The 14208-nt window shown below is 34.3% G+C and overlaps 1 protein-coding gene across 1 annotated transcript; it reads left to right on the top strand.

Annotated features, from left to right (window-relative positions):
- The first annotated feature begins 13274 nt into the window (after nt 1-13274).
- Nucleotides 13275-13907, top strand: LOC127790906 (uncharacterized). The gene has a single exon (XM_052320638.1). It carries the CDS (start codon nt 13275-13277, stop codon nt 13905-13907), a length of 633 nt encoding a protein of 210 aa, XP_052176598.1.
- Nucleotides 13908-14208: the final 301 nt, after the last annotated feature.

Genomic DNA, 14208 nt, shown 5'->3' with positions numbered 1-14208 from the left:
GGTTAGGTTGCATCCACCGCGAGCATATGCATGGCGTGTGGTTTACTATGTGGGCGGAGCATGACCTGATGCCTGGATGTATGGGCGCCTTGTATCACGTTGATGCTCACTACGCCATTGCATTTCTATGTGCATTGCATGGATACTGGTAGTATTTAGTTCTCGGACGGGAGTATCGTTCCGAGGGAGCCTATGGCTCGGTTGTCGGGAGTACCAACGGATACGGGTGACGGGAGTACCGACCCGGGATTGCGCGTGCAGGTTTGTGGAGATATTTGTTGCCTTTCAGGGTAGCGGCAGGTTGGTATGAGACTTGGGTGCCATGTGTCTTGTGTGGGCCCCAAGGACCGGTATGTGCTTTTATTATGCTCTACTATTGTATTGTAGCGTCTCATGACTTGTATGTACCTGAGGGTTTATTTTGGGGAGAGTTTTCTGGTTATGTTCAGCTTTCAGCTTTTCTTTTCTTTATGCTTGCTGAGTCTCTCGACTCACTTTGCTTTCCATCATTCTAGGTAGTCGCAGCGTGGGCCATGGTAAGAGAGTCAGCTTTAGCGGCAGAGTCAGTGTGGTGTATAGGTAGTCCCGTCAATCCTTGTCAATTCTGATGTCTGAGTAGGATTTACTCTATTATTTTGTATTGTGCCAGGTCTTTCCTCGAGTCTCGTGTATGCCGGCACAGGAGTTTGTGTTTATTTATTTATCTTGTGACCGCTGTGTTAGCGGGATACCCGTAGTGCATGCATGTCTTGAGTTTTGCTTCCGCTGTTCTTATTTTTGTGTATGCATGCCGGGGTGGTCTTTGTCTCGTGTTTCATTCTTTCTCCTCCTGTAGGCGCTCTCGTTCGGGTAGTCCGGGTGGATGGGGATATCCAGGCGGGAGTGCTTACAGGTGTGCAAATGGTTAGTTTGGTAAATACACTAATTGAAAAACTTGAAGTGGGTTGAAAAATAGAATTGACTGATTAATTGCACAAATCAAACTAATCAAAAATTAAGAGTTAAACCTATTACTTTTTAAGTCACAATTAAATTAAAGCAATCTTATCGCGAGCTTATCTTTATTTAAAATATGTTTAAAAAAATAAAAAGCATACTACAACAACCAAATATCACGTTTTAAAACTGAGACTATTTAATTTTTATTTTTATTGATTATCAGTTAATTAATTTAATTTAGCTTAATTAGGGTTTAAGTGAAAGTGTTAGTGATGGAAAGGGTCTAGGTGCAATTTATCATTTTTGAATAAATGATAAAGAAAAATAATTTTGAAAAAATAAAAAATTAATTTGTAGATATAAATTTGCTCAATTAATTTAAATTTGACAGTATCATACAATTGTTACAATTATGAAAATTTAAGTATATATTTGATAAAAGTTACAATTTATTATATAATTAATATACGAGGCAAAGTTTGGAATTTGTTTAGTATTTTGTCCTTTAACTTTAAAGCATTTTAGAAAGAAAAAAGTTTTATAACATTAACTTTATAATAAATGTTACAATTTCAACACAACATGAATACATTTTATTTAAGTGTATGTAACTATAAATACATTGAAAAATTTTATAGAAAAACATCAACTTCAAATTTTATTTATGTAACAATCAACAATGTATGTAGATATCAATACATTTCAAATTTCAATTATATAATCAAATGTTTTATGTAATTTCAATTTTAACTCTGTAAATATAATATATTTATGTTGCATTTAAATTTTTTTGTAAATAAAAATTGCTTTAAACAAAAAAATACAAAGCGTCTACAACTTTAACCAGCCTTCAAATTTAATAAATATATTCAAATAATCTTAATTCTCATATCCCCAATTGTGAATTTTCATACTTATTTACTTTTATATGAAATTAACTTGAAACCTGTTTACACCCCTTAGTAGGTCTCTGTTATACTAAAAGTGGTTTAAATAATTTTATAAAATGTTAAAATTAGTTTGGATAAGTCTCTAAAATGGTTTAGAGATGTATCATGTGCTACACATACAAATAGAAAAACATATTTTAGAATTTGTTCACATAAGTTTTTATTTTTTTAAGTAAAATAGCAATTAGCAAAGGGTATTTTGGGATTCACATTACTTACAAGGTTTCATAAGTTTAACACGATCAAAGGCGGATCCAGAGATAGATCTGGGGAGGGCTGACCCCAAATCCATCATTCATTATAGCCCACCTCCTTGCCCAAATAGTCCAAATTTCAGGGCAAATTTATTGGGAGGGTTGAGGCTGGCAGGGGCTGCAGTCCGTGCCTGCCCCTCCTTAGATCCACCCCTAAATCCAACCTATTTGATTAATAATTAGAATAGATAATATCTTATCTATATAGAATAGATAGTGTACATAACATCAAGTTATGATAAATTTAAGTTAGGAATCCTAAATATTATCCTCATCTTAATCTTAATTGAAAAGAGTTAGCAATTACTTGAAATCGACCTCAACCAAGATCAATAATTGTTGACCCTGCCCCAATCAAGGTGAGGTGTGGCAAGTTCTTATCAATTTGAGTCATTTGGTCAACTTTACTAATAAAGAAAAAAAAAATACATTCTCAATGGCTTGATCAACAGAGAACAATATTGTGGTTGTTAATTTGGATTGCAAATTGTATGAATCTAGTATCTAACCTACAAAAAAAAGTATAAAACCTTCACGAGGCCATCCCTACAAATATCCTTTGATGCTTATTTGAGTTAGAAAAGTTAGTAAGGATAGAGGTAAGTACGATAGTTGGAGATAAAAAGTAAAGAGAATATAAATGTACGAGAGAGAGCTCAACTTGCCACAAAAGACATTAGAATTCATACTTTATTAAAATTTTTTGTGTAGCATGATTGATAGACATCTTTGAATTTTTTAGAGATATTCTCTGACTATGGGGCCTATCAATTGACATTTGGATGATAATTCATTTTTTTGAAATAACGATTTAAATTCACTAAGATCACCATTATTTAAATTTTGTGTTTAATAAATTAATTATCTACTATAGCATATTGGAGGAGTAGTTTATACAATGCACATATAAATTAAAAAATATATATATTTAAAATTAAGGTTTAAATAACGTTTAGCGGTTGCAATTTAATTTTATTTTTTAAGAAAGTTTAAATTAATAATGACTTTTGATCTAATGATAAGATTGTTATTTTTCTATTATGATGTGAAAGTGATAGATTCAATTTAGAAAACAATTTTTTATTATTTTTTAATAAAAAATATAAAGAATATTTTGGAAAAAATAAATAATATTTCAGTGGTTGATAATATCAAATCCAATATTTGTTTAAACAATAGAGAATACACACGCACGCACGCACGCCTTTACGGCCCATTAGCTGGGATTAGTCAATTTCTAAGGTGGTTGAATTTCAACTTCTTGCTCCTTCCAGCCCACAAACGCCTCCAAATGGGCCATTTAGGTGTAGGTGGAGATTGCACAAATTAATAATAGAAAATTTGTTTCTAACACCCTTTTTTGGCAAAAAATCATTTTTATCATTCCCAAACAAATTAATTGCATGCTCCTTTACCACTTATGACCCATCATCTAATATGTCAGATTCACTCTTTATTTAAAAAATTAAAATTAAAAAAAATATTAAAAGACCAAAATAGCCTTCACAAATTCAAAACACTAAACCCAAATCCCAAGAAACCCCAACCCACCAAACTCGGTGACCAGGTTTTGTTGTCCACTAAACCTGATTTTAAATTTTTGGCTATTTTTTTTTGTACATTAGTTTTTTTTTTCAAATTATGCGATAGCTCTAAAAAAAGATTACTATTTAAAAATTATACTTTTATTTTTGGATAAATTTATTATTATTATCATTACATTAAAAGACATCATTTAAGTACTAATAAAACCCATTAATTTATAGAAAAATAAAAAAAATTGAAAAAATAACCAAACCCTGTGACCAAGTTTTGTTGCCCACTAAACACGATTTTAAATTTTAGATTTCTTTTGTCCATTGATTTTTTTTCAAGTTAGGCAATAGTCCCAAAAACAGATTACTATTTAAAAATTATATTTCTATTTTTAGATAAATTTATTATTATTATTATTATTATTATTATATTAAAAGACATCATTTTAGTGCTAATAGAACACATTAATTTATAGGAAAAACTAAAATAGGGTTTAGTGGCCAATAACTAGATCTTCATTTTAGGAAGCCTGATAACAAGATCAAAATTTTCTTGATTAGGTTTGGATTTGTATGATTTAATATATCTTTTATGCTATAAAAAGAATATTCTCATTCTTTATTATTAGACATTATTTCTGGAAGGTGACATACTTTCTTTCTTTGGGAGTGAGATCTATAGATCTCTCCTACTAGTCATGTGCGATGAGCATCCACTATCCACATAAAATTTATTTCCCATTGTGGTTCTCATGCACATCTACATATTTAATAAGATCACGTTTTAAGTTTTGGTACTCATCTATAGATGGGTTCCTTGAATATTTCTTCATTAGGATCAAATGATTTAATTATTCTTAATGTATGTGGATGAAGAGCAATATTTAAAATTTTATGATCTAATTAATTCATTATTTGTATTACCTCTTTGAGTATCCACATTTATATTATGTTGTTTCTCTTAGATCGGGGTCTGCTTCTAGGTTGTTTCCATTTTCTCTTAGGTGTTTTGTACCTTGGTTTGAGTTTTGAATTTTTCTTTGAAATTAATGTGGTTAAACTTTTCTCTATTGTATTATTTTCCACTAATAGTTTATTATTTTGAATTTTTTAATATATTATTTTCTTCTTAAAAATTAGTTAATTGATATTTTAATTTATCTTCATTTTCTTTCTTGACTTATTGTGATTTTTCTTTTAAGTTTTTTATTTCACTATTTAATTTATCGATTTCTTCTTTATGGAATTTCTTAGAATTTTTTAATTATTTCTTTGTGGATAGAAATTTTATATGTAGTTATTCGTATATTTTTTATAATTCTTCTAGCTCCATGTTATCTTCTATAGACACAAAGCATTTTTCTTCATTTACTTTTAGGGTCGAGGTTTTCTCATCTTTCTTGCCCTGAAGTCTTCATTTATTTTCCTTACCATTCTAAACATATTTGAGGCTTTTTCGAACCATCAATTCAAAATACTAATTGTCCTATTAATCCATAATTTACATATTTGATATTGAGACATAAGAAAACTCATCTTAAAATTATTAGTTCTTTCATGAATTCTATCTAATTCTTTCCATAATTCATGAGATGCAGAGCATGAAGACAATTTTTCACACTCACTAGGCATTAAAGAACTAAAAATTAAATACCTTGTCCTATGGTCCATTTCTATTTTTCTTAGGTATTCTTTTGACCATTCTTCCTCATCTTGAGAGGATATATCAAATCTATCCCTAACAAGTCTTCATAAAAGATAGCTTATGGAAATGATATAGGATTCCATCATAATCTTCCAAAAATTATAATCCTTTCTAACAAGCATTGGAGGACTAGAGGAGATGGAGACATCACCGAGGGATAGGGGTGTGCAATCGGTTATAACCGAACTGAACCGCCCAAAAATTACTAACTGAACCGAACCGACCAACCTATAATAACCGAACCGACTAACCCCACTAACCGAACTAACCGAAACCGAACAAACCAAAAACTAAAACATGGTAACCGAACCAAACCAAAAACCAAACTAACCTAGAATACCGAAGAGATTGAACATCTGTTGTCACCAGCCACTAGGTGGTTGGCCGGTGATTCCAATGATCGGAACTAATCATTGGATTCCCCCAACCATAGTGATTCATATATCCAAAAATAAATTTGATCGGACAATTGATTTTTTGTAGATATAAAAATCTATAGTTAAAAAACTCTCATGTTTCTAGAAAAATAGAAGTGCAGAGCAAAAAACTTACCGAGGGGCGAGCACGGTGGTGCAAATCGGAGGAGAAAGAGATGCACCCATAGGCGTTGAAGTCGGTGTTGTTGTGTCGACGTCAACATTAGAGCGGAAGCGTCAGAGGTGGTTGCTTCTACGGAAACCACAGTCGGCGTCGGAGATGATGGGGGCCAAGCAAATGGAAGGACTAAGGATCGGTTCGGTCCTTCCGTCTTCTGGGTCTTCTAAGTCTTCTCTCTGATCTACCATCTACGAAGCCTCAAAGTCAAAAAGCCTTCATCTTCGCCATCGGAGTAGGCGAGGGATGGTGGAGGGAGATCTTTAGAGAGAGAGAGAGAGAGAGATGAAGAGCGAATGAGAGACGAAGAGGGAATGAGAGAACTCAGAGAAAGACGAAGGCGACAGTGGAGGGAGATCTGGGGACTTGGGGTGCTGCACCCGCGTGCGTGAGCGAAGAGGGGTTCACGGTTCGGTTCGGGCACGGGGGGGTTTATTAGCCTTCACGGTTCGATTCAATTTCTAGTTATACTAGCCAATTTTTTGCTAAATAAGTAACTGAAACCGAACCGATTATTATGGCTAACCGAACTGAACCGATCGGTTCGGTTCGGTTAAATTAGTTTACGCAATTTTTTGCACACCCATACCTAGGGATTAACTAAAATAAAAGGCCATTATAAGATCTTATTCTAAGATTTGATATTTGAAATACAAATATTTTAAGATCTGCTCTAATACCAATTGTTGGTCCCTTAGGGTATGGCCACTCAAGAGGAGGTGAATTAAGTAATTAATTTTTTTCTCAATTTTAATAAATATTTTTTATTAATGATTTTATTGAAAAATATATATTTGATAATATAATAAATTATATTTGAAATTAATAATAAATATAAATCACAAGATATAACAAAAATAAATACAATGAGGCACAACACAATTTATAGTGGTTTGGTATTTTCACACACACCTAATCTACTCTTCCAAGTACTAACCACCATTGGGGTTCTACTAAAATAATTTTACCAAGATTTCCACACTAACTCACCTTAGAAACTAGATATACACCTATATTACAACGAGTTTTGGGCAACCACTACACCAAGATTTCTTCATAGGTTACCTTGGAAACTAGATTCACGAGATTTTAATGGTTCTAAGAAACCTATGCAATTTACAATAGTAATTTAAATGTTATAAATAATTTGTCTACCCTTGGACACAAATAAGTAATTAAGAACACATAATACAAGGCAATAATATTTAATTAAATGAATAAATTTGTAACCTCAAATGGAAAAGTTCAAATTTGTCAAGAAGGCTTGAAGAACTTTTATCCTCTTGCCCTGTGGCTCTTCGGTGGATGTGCAATAATATTTTAAGAGTCTCGGATTGTTTGGATGCTTTGCTTGAGAGCTTTCGGGTGCTTTGGATATGCAATGGAAGTACTTTGGATTATCAAAAAATGAGTTTGGAAGATATTTATAAACATTCTAGTCACTAAAAAAATGGTTAATATAAAATTTGAAATTCAAAAAATATTTAGGTTTTCTCAAATAATAAGAAAACATGTCTCACCTTTAATTCAAAATAAATTTACTTTTGTATGAGAAATCAAGATTTGAAAATTCAAATATAAGATTTTGAGTTATAAATGATTAAAATAAGAAAACATGTCTAAAAATAATCTGCTTTAATTCAAAATAAATTTACCTTTTGTATGAGTAAGAGAAAACATGTCTAAAAACAATTATCCTTTAATTCAAAATTTAAAATTCAAATATAAGTTTTAGAGACATAAATGATTAAAACAAGAAAACATGTCTAGAAATAATTCTCTTTTAATTCAAAATAATTTTTTTTTTTGTATAAGTAGGAGAAAACATTTATATCATAAAAATATTTTTGTTAATCATCAAAACTTAATTAACATGAGTAAGTTGGCTCAACACTTTTCTAATGTCGATTTTTCACGACGTCATTTATTATGCTTTGGTCTATTCGAGGTTTCTTATAACTGTTGTTTCCTCATTCTTATAGGTATTCATCACCCGATATAACCTCAAGTTTTTGTCAATTGACCACAATTATCTTCTACTCATGTCATATAACTATCTCATCAAGAAATCTTCACAATTTATTAATAGATTCTATCTGTCTCCAAATCTTCCTTTCATAATTTAACTTTTTATATTAATCGAAATCTATCAATGTCTTCCAAATCTAACAATACTAATATCTATTCACCCATACTCATAACTCAAATAAGTCATCGCACTTTTTAAAGTGATCATCAAATAACATTTCATATCAACCGACTCTACCCATACTCAATCTTTGAGGCACCATCTCATGCTAATCATACTTTACCATATAGAAATCATCTGATTTCTTTCGTCACATTTGACCATACTTCACAATAACTATTATTCTATTCTTAATTGACAAATCCATACTTCTTGGCTCAACTATACATGTGACCTTAAACGTTCATTTGACCTCAAGCATCACAATAAAGATCCATTCCTCCCCCATTTAGCGTCACATATGACCTTACTATTATAACAAGGGTCTACTTTACTCATCGATTATCATTACATGAACGGTGGCTTAACTCATCATTGCTATGGCTATTGTTAGAATGGGAGATGCTATGGCACACACCAAGAGGGGGGGTGAATTGGATATTTAAAAAAATCTTGATAAAACTTGAAAAAACTTTTTAACCCAATTGAGGTTTTAGTGATTTAAAACATAGAACATATGAAATGACAAATGTAAAGCAAGAAGAATAAAAGACACAAAGAATTTATAGTGGTTCGGCTTAAACCAAGCCTAATCCACTACCTTAGCTCCCACTAAGGATTTTAAACCAATTCACTAAAACCTCCTACTTACACAAGTAGGCCCTCTAGCTACATAAGCTAGGAAATACAACCTCCCAATTTAATGGGCCCTCTAGCTACACAAGCTAGGAAAATAGAAACAATACAAATGAAAGAGATAAGCTAAGAGTTAACACTTTTAGTTACAAGTTCTCTCACAATGAAAAATAAGGCTTAACAATAAATTTACAATGATAGAACAGCAAAGCCTTGGAGAGAAAAAATAAAACAATGAAAGCCCAAACACTGTAAGCTCGAATAAAATTGTTTGCAATTGCTAGATCATCTCATTTCAGTCCATTAGCCTCTCCTTGATCATCCATGAGTTGTATATATAAGCATCCATAAAGATTGAAGAAGAAACTAGCCGTTTTTGTGACCGTTGGAGTTGAAAAACTAGCGGTTATAAAATCTGTGAAACATAATAGTCGACAGAAGAAAAGATTAGTCAACTATTTTTACAAGTAAAACTAAGAATAGTCGACAGACATATACTGATAGTCGACTATTTTTAATACAAAAATCCAATAGTCGACAGACATACTTGAATAGTCGACAGTTGCTGAAATGTGAAGAAATTTTTGAATTTCATGAACAAAAATAGTCGACAGATCAAAAGGCATAGTCGACTATTTTTACTCAATAGTCGACAGATGCTAAAATAGTCGACATATGCTTAAATAGTCGACAGAACATTAAAAACAGTCGACTATTTTGAAACATAGTCAACAGAATAAACCTGATAGTCGACTATTCTTTAGAAAAACTTGAATTTTCAAAACAACCTTATTCGATTATTTAAAAACTCATTTTGATTATCTTTAAAACAAGTTGAGATTATCAAAAGTATATATTTGAAACAAATCACACTTAACCTTACTCAAAATTTCTTCTATAGGTTTTCATACCTTGCTTTAAAACTCATATATTAAAAATTCATTTTCTCATTCACAAAATCCATATAGATTGATTTTCATATATTGATTTTCATATAGACATTCATCAAAACCATTTCATTACTCAAGAGTAAAATATCAAGGCTATTACACGACCAGTCTTCTTTTCTTCAATCCTAATTTAGTAGCTAGATCATTCTGACCTTCATCCATGTTTTGCCAACCATTCTCAACTCAAAATTCTAACAATCATTTTGAATAATTGTCAGTTGTTCTGTCACAACCTTGAACCAACAGTTTCTAAGTTTTCTTTCGTCGATCCCCACGCATCTCCCTATCCAAGGAGTACTTGGCCACTATGGAAATTAATTCAAAAAAAAAAAAAAATTCAATGCTGTAACCTGCCCTAAGGAAGGACCCATCCTTGGGTAAGTGTGACCACTACCTGCAAGCTTCCTCATTTGATATATGCGCAATAATTAATTATACACTAATCCCAACTCCATTTAAAAAAATAAATTTTAACATTTTACTCTTAAGATTTGAACCCTAAACCTGTTAGCTCCCTTGTGCACAAGTAACCACTAGGTTACAAAACCCCTTTATTTATATTTTTGCAACAATTTATTTTATACTAAAATAACTTTCAAATTCCAACTTTATACTTAGATCCCAAAAATCTCAAAAACTTCCAATCACTTCCTTATTAAAAAATTTAATGTCCTTCATTAAATTCCATAGTGCTACAAATTTTCAATAAATTATCTCAAATACAAATATTAATTACTATTATTTTTTAAAATACAAGGATGTAATACATAGTATTGAGAAAGCCACTATCTAGGACCACCCGTTGGGATGAAGTTGCGCTAGAACTAAACAACTCTCCTTAAAGGAACAGTCTTTCGTAAGATCAACCTTTGAGAAACTAGACTGGTTACCTAAGATTAGTTGCATCTCCCGAGGAGTGACAAGTTTTTGGATTTATTTTACGCTTATCACAAGAATAAAAGAACTCACCAAAGGATTCGAAAAAGTTACAAGAGTCGATCAAAGTTCACAAGTGAGTCCAGGAGAGTCGCGAATGAGTATTTTGAAAGGCTTGAGTAAATTTGAAAATCGCTTTTTGGTAAAAAAGTGAAAAGGAAATAACTAAAATCCATTTTTATAGGGAGACTCTAGAAAACTAAACAGCAAAACACACGACAATTCGAATCATCGGGTGAAAAGCATGTGGAAGATCTCAATTATTAGATCAAAAGAAATAGAGATCTAGTGAGGTAAGATCCACGACAAAGCAAAAAGTAACCACCATAAGGAAAAGACTAAAAAGCCTTTCCTAGGAAGAATCTCCTAGGAATGTTATACTATAAAAGTAATACAATTCCTTTTGGAAGGCCTAAAAGAAAAATTGGGGAGCAATTGATATACATTTGGATTAAGGCCCATCAACAAGACATATGAAACTCAAAGCCCCAAAGCTTAACAGCATAAGGGTAAAAAAAATGAAGCCTTGCCAAAGAGGCCTTGGGAAACCTTCTTGACTATGAAGTCTTTGGGAGACTCTCTTAATAGCTTCTCGCTAAAAAGGATAAACAAGTCTTATGAGAATCTGAAGTAGTCGCTCATGAGGTATTTTTTGACAAACATGCAAATAGCTAACTTTGAAATCTTGACTTAAAAATTGCAATGGACGAGAATTATCTACAATGATCCTAATCTCAATATATTAAGGATTGCTATCACTTTCTAGCAATTTCATCTATAAATAGATAAGGATCTTTCCTCCCAAATAAGTCACTTTTACTAAATTTAAGAGCTCTACAATTCCTTTTGCAATCTTCAATAATCTAACTTTAGTATTAGAGTATTTGGCTAGAGAATATCTTGCACCCCAACATGTTTGTTTTTGCAAAATTCTCAAAGTTTAAGATATTTTTCCTTGACAAATAAATTTTATTATTATATTTGAGTGACAACACAAATAAAAAATAATATATTTTAAACAAAATTCAAACCTGATTGAATTAACCAAAATTAATGAATTTGATAACTCATAAATTGGATTTTTTTATCAAATAATGATCACTCTTACTTGAATACAAATTATCCACGTGTTTGTTTAACACATAGAATTAGCACTTCCATAGCTAATGAGGGTGAGACGTGAAAAATGAAATATATATATATATATAAAAGTCAGATCATATCACAAATACAAATTTAGATATATATATATGTGTACACGTGTGTAAGTGTAACAATAAAATAAAAAGCCCACATATGACATCAAATCATATCATCCATCACATAATCAACCTACCCAATTGCAATAGTGATGTGGCATTACCTAAAATTACTAGAATACTCTTACGCGCTAATAGTCTTGCTCGCCACGTGGATTACCTGAGAGACTGACACGTGGCAAGTCAACAATATTGTGCGGAATCCGAAAGATCTGGGCCGGTCCTCATCAGGTATAAAAAGTTCTACAGCTCTTACATTTATTACGACTTGCATTTATTCTACTCATTTGAGCGTCGGAGTCCACCCCGGGGGACCCTAGCCTCGCCACTTCGTTGTCTTGCAGGTTCTACTACCGAGGTCCAACATCGTCAAGTCCGAGGTTCAAATCTCGAGGCCTATTCGCAGAGGTGGCACGTGGTGGTTAGTCCCAAAAACCATTATCATTTGGCGCCCACCGTGGGGCCCGACGTCCAGACTCGCCAGCCTCTTCTTTCCCTGCCTTGTGCTTCGGACTTCAACTCCTCACCTCGGACCTCGAATTTTCCACAAGTGTCAACGACTTTCACTTCTTGCCATAACAAACTACATGGCTCCCAGAAGAGATGTGACTCGTAGCCAGACGGGTGCTAATCTAGAGGCCCCACCGCAAGGAGAGAATCCACCACCTCCGGCCAATCCAATGCCGGGGGATTGACTCACCAGGCTTGAGAATCAGGTCCAACAGTTAACAGAATTGTTGATTGGTTATTTACACCAGAATGAACAACATCGTCCACACGTGCCCTCTCAGAGGGCGGAGCACCAGCCTCGTCAATCCCGCCAGTCGGGCCAGGAAATCCACCCCTCTGAGGCGGCAGGATCTACTTCTTCCCCCTCACGAGAAGGAGGGACTTCGCAGGAGAGACGATTACATTTCCTAGAGAGGCAAGTCCAGGAACTCAAAAAAAGAAAGGAAGAGCTGCCCCACCTTGGCTTTAACCAACCCTTGAGCAAGGGTATCATGTCGGAGGTCCCACCAAAAAGGTTTCGTATCCCATCCATCAAGCTTTATGACGGAAGCACAGACCCCTATGATCACGTAGAACTTTTCTTCTCTCATATCCTGGTGCAATCGGGGTTCGACGCAATGTGGTGCCGGGCATTTTTAGCTACTTTGGGAGGTCATGCCCGAACTTGGTACTCCTGTCTTCCCCATCGTTCCATCAACAACTGGGAAGAGCTAAAGACTTGCTTCCTAGCCCATTACGCTCCCTTGAAGCGCCGCCGGAAGTCTTCCATGGCTCTGGTGAACATCAAGCAAAACCAGGGTGAATCCCTAAGGGATTTCATGGCTAGATTCAATGAGGAGGCGTTGAGTATTGACAAGTTCGATCAACGGATCGCAATGGTGGCTCTCCAGAATGGCTTGAGGGTTGGACCATTCGCTCAGTCTTTGGCTAAGACTCCACCTCATACTTTCACAGAAGCTCTTACACGGGCTAACAAGTACATCAATGCTGAAGAGGTGAAGAAGGTGAAAAGGGCTGAACAGCCTGATAAGAAAGAAAGAGAAAAGGAAAAGAAAAGGTCAATGATGGAACAGAAGACAGACTATCGCCCCTCTCGAACCCAGGATCGCCTGGGCTTTGGGGGTGCCCATGGCAGTTCGGTAAGTTATACTCCCATCAACGCCAGTCGAGCAGAGATTTTACTGGCATTAGAGGATAAGGATTATCTGCGGTGTCTTCCACCGCTAAGGTCTCCACCCAACACTCAAAACAAAAGGAAGTATTGTCGTTTCCATCGCGACCATGGTCATGTTACAGAGGACTGCATCCAGTTAAAAGAAGAGATTCGGGAGCTTATCAACCGGGGTTACCTCCGAGATTTCGTTGGCCAAGAAGGTATGAGTTCGGGTAGAGTTGAGTCCAAGTCGGATAATAGGAGAAGGTCTCCTACTCGGGATCGCTTCCAAGAGTGAAGTTGGACACCGTCCTGGAGAGAAGGAAAACAGCCCGCTGGGGAGGTATGAGCTCCGAGACCGTACCGGGTGATAGAATCCTTAAGTCCGGGGGGTATATTGACTAAAAGACATGGAAAGCAAGTCCTTGAAGCATACCTGGAATGTCCAAAACTTAAGGAAGTTTTTTCAATGAGGAGAGGAATTCCTCGAACCTCTTTGTACTTTTTTTTTTTTATGACTAATGGCAAGACTTCGGATTCTCTCCATCTAATAGCAATCCCACGAAGGCTAACACTTCGCCAAAGAAAAATCCAAGGGT

Source organism: Diospyros lotus, chromosome 14 (assembly GCF_014633365.1).
Source record: "Diospyros lotus cultivar Yz01 chromosome 14, ASM1463336v1, whole genome shotgun sequence".
Classification (NCBI taxonomy): Eukaryota; Viridiplantae; Streptophyta; class Magnoliopsida; order Ericales; family Ebenaceae; genus Diospyros; species Diospyros lotus.
The sequence above is the reverse complement of the archived record's forward strand: the minus strand, read 5'-3'. Positions and strand labels throughout refer to the sequence as shown.

What these genes read in the sequence shown, in the direction of transcription:
- LOC127790906 (XM_052320638.1), top strand. Translation starts at nt 13,275, where the DNA reads ATGGCTAGATTCAATGAGGAGGCGTTGAGTATTGACAAGTTCGATCAA.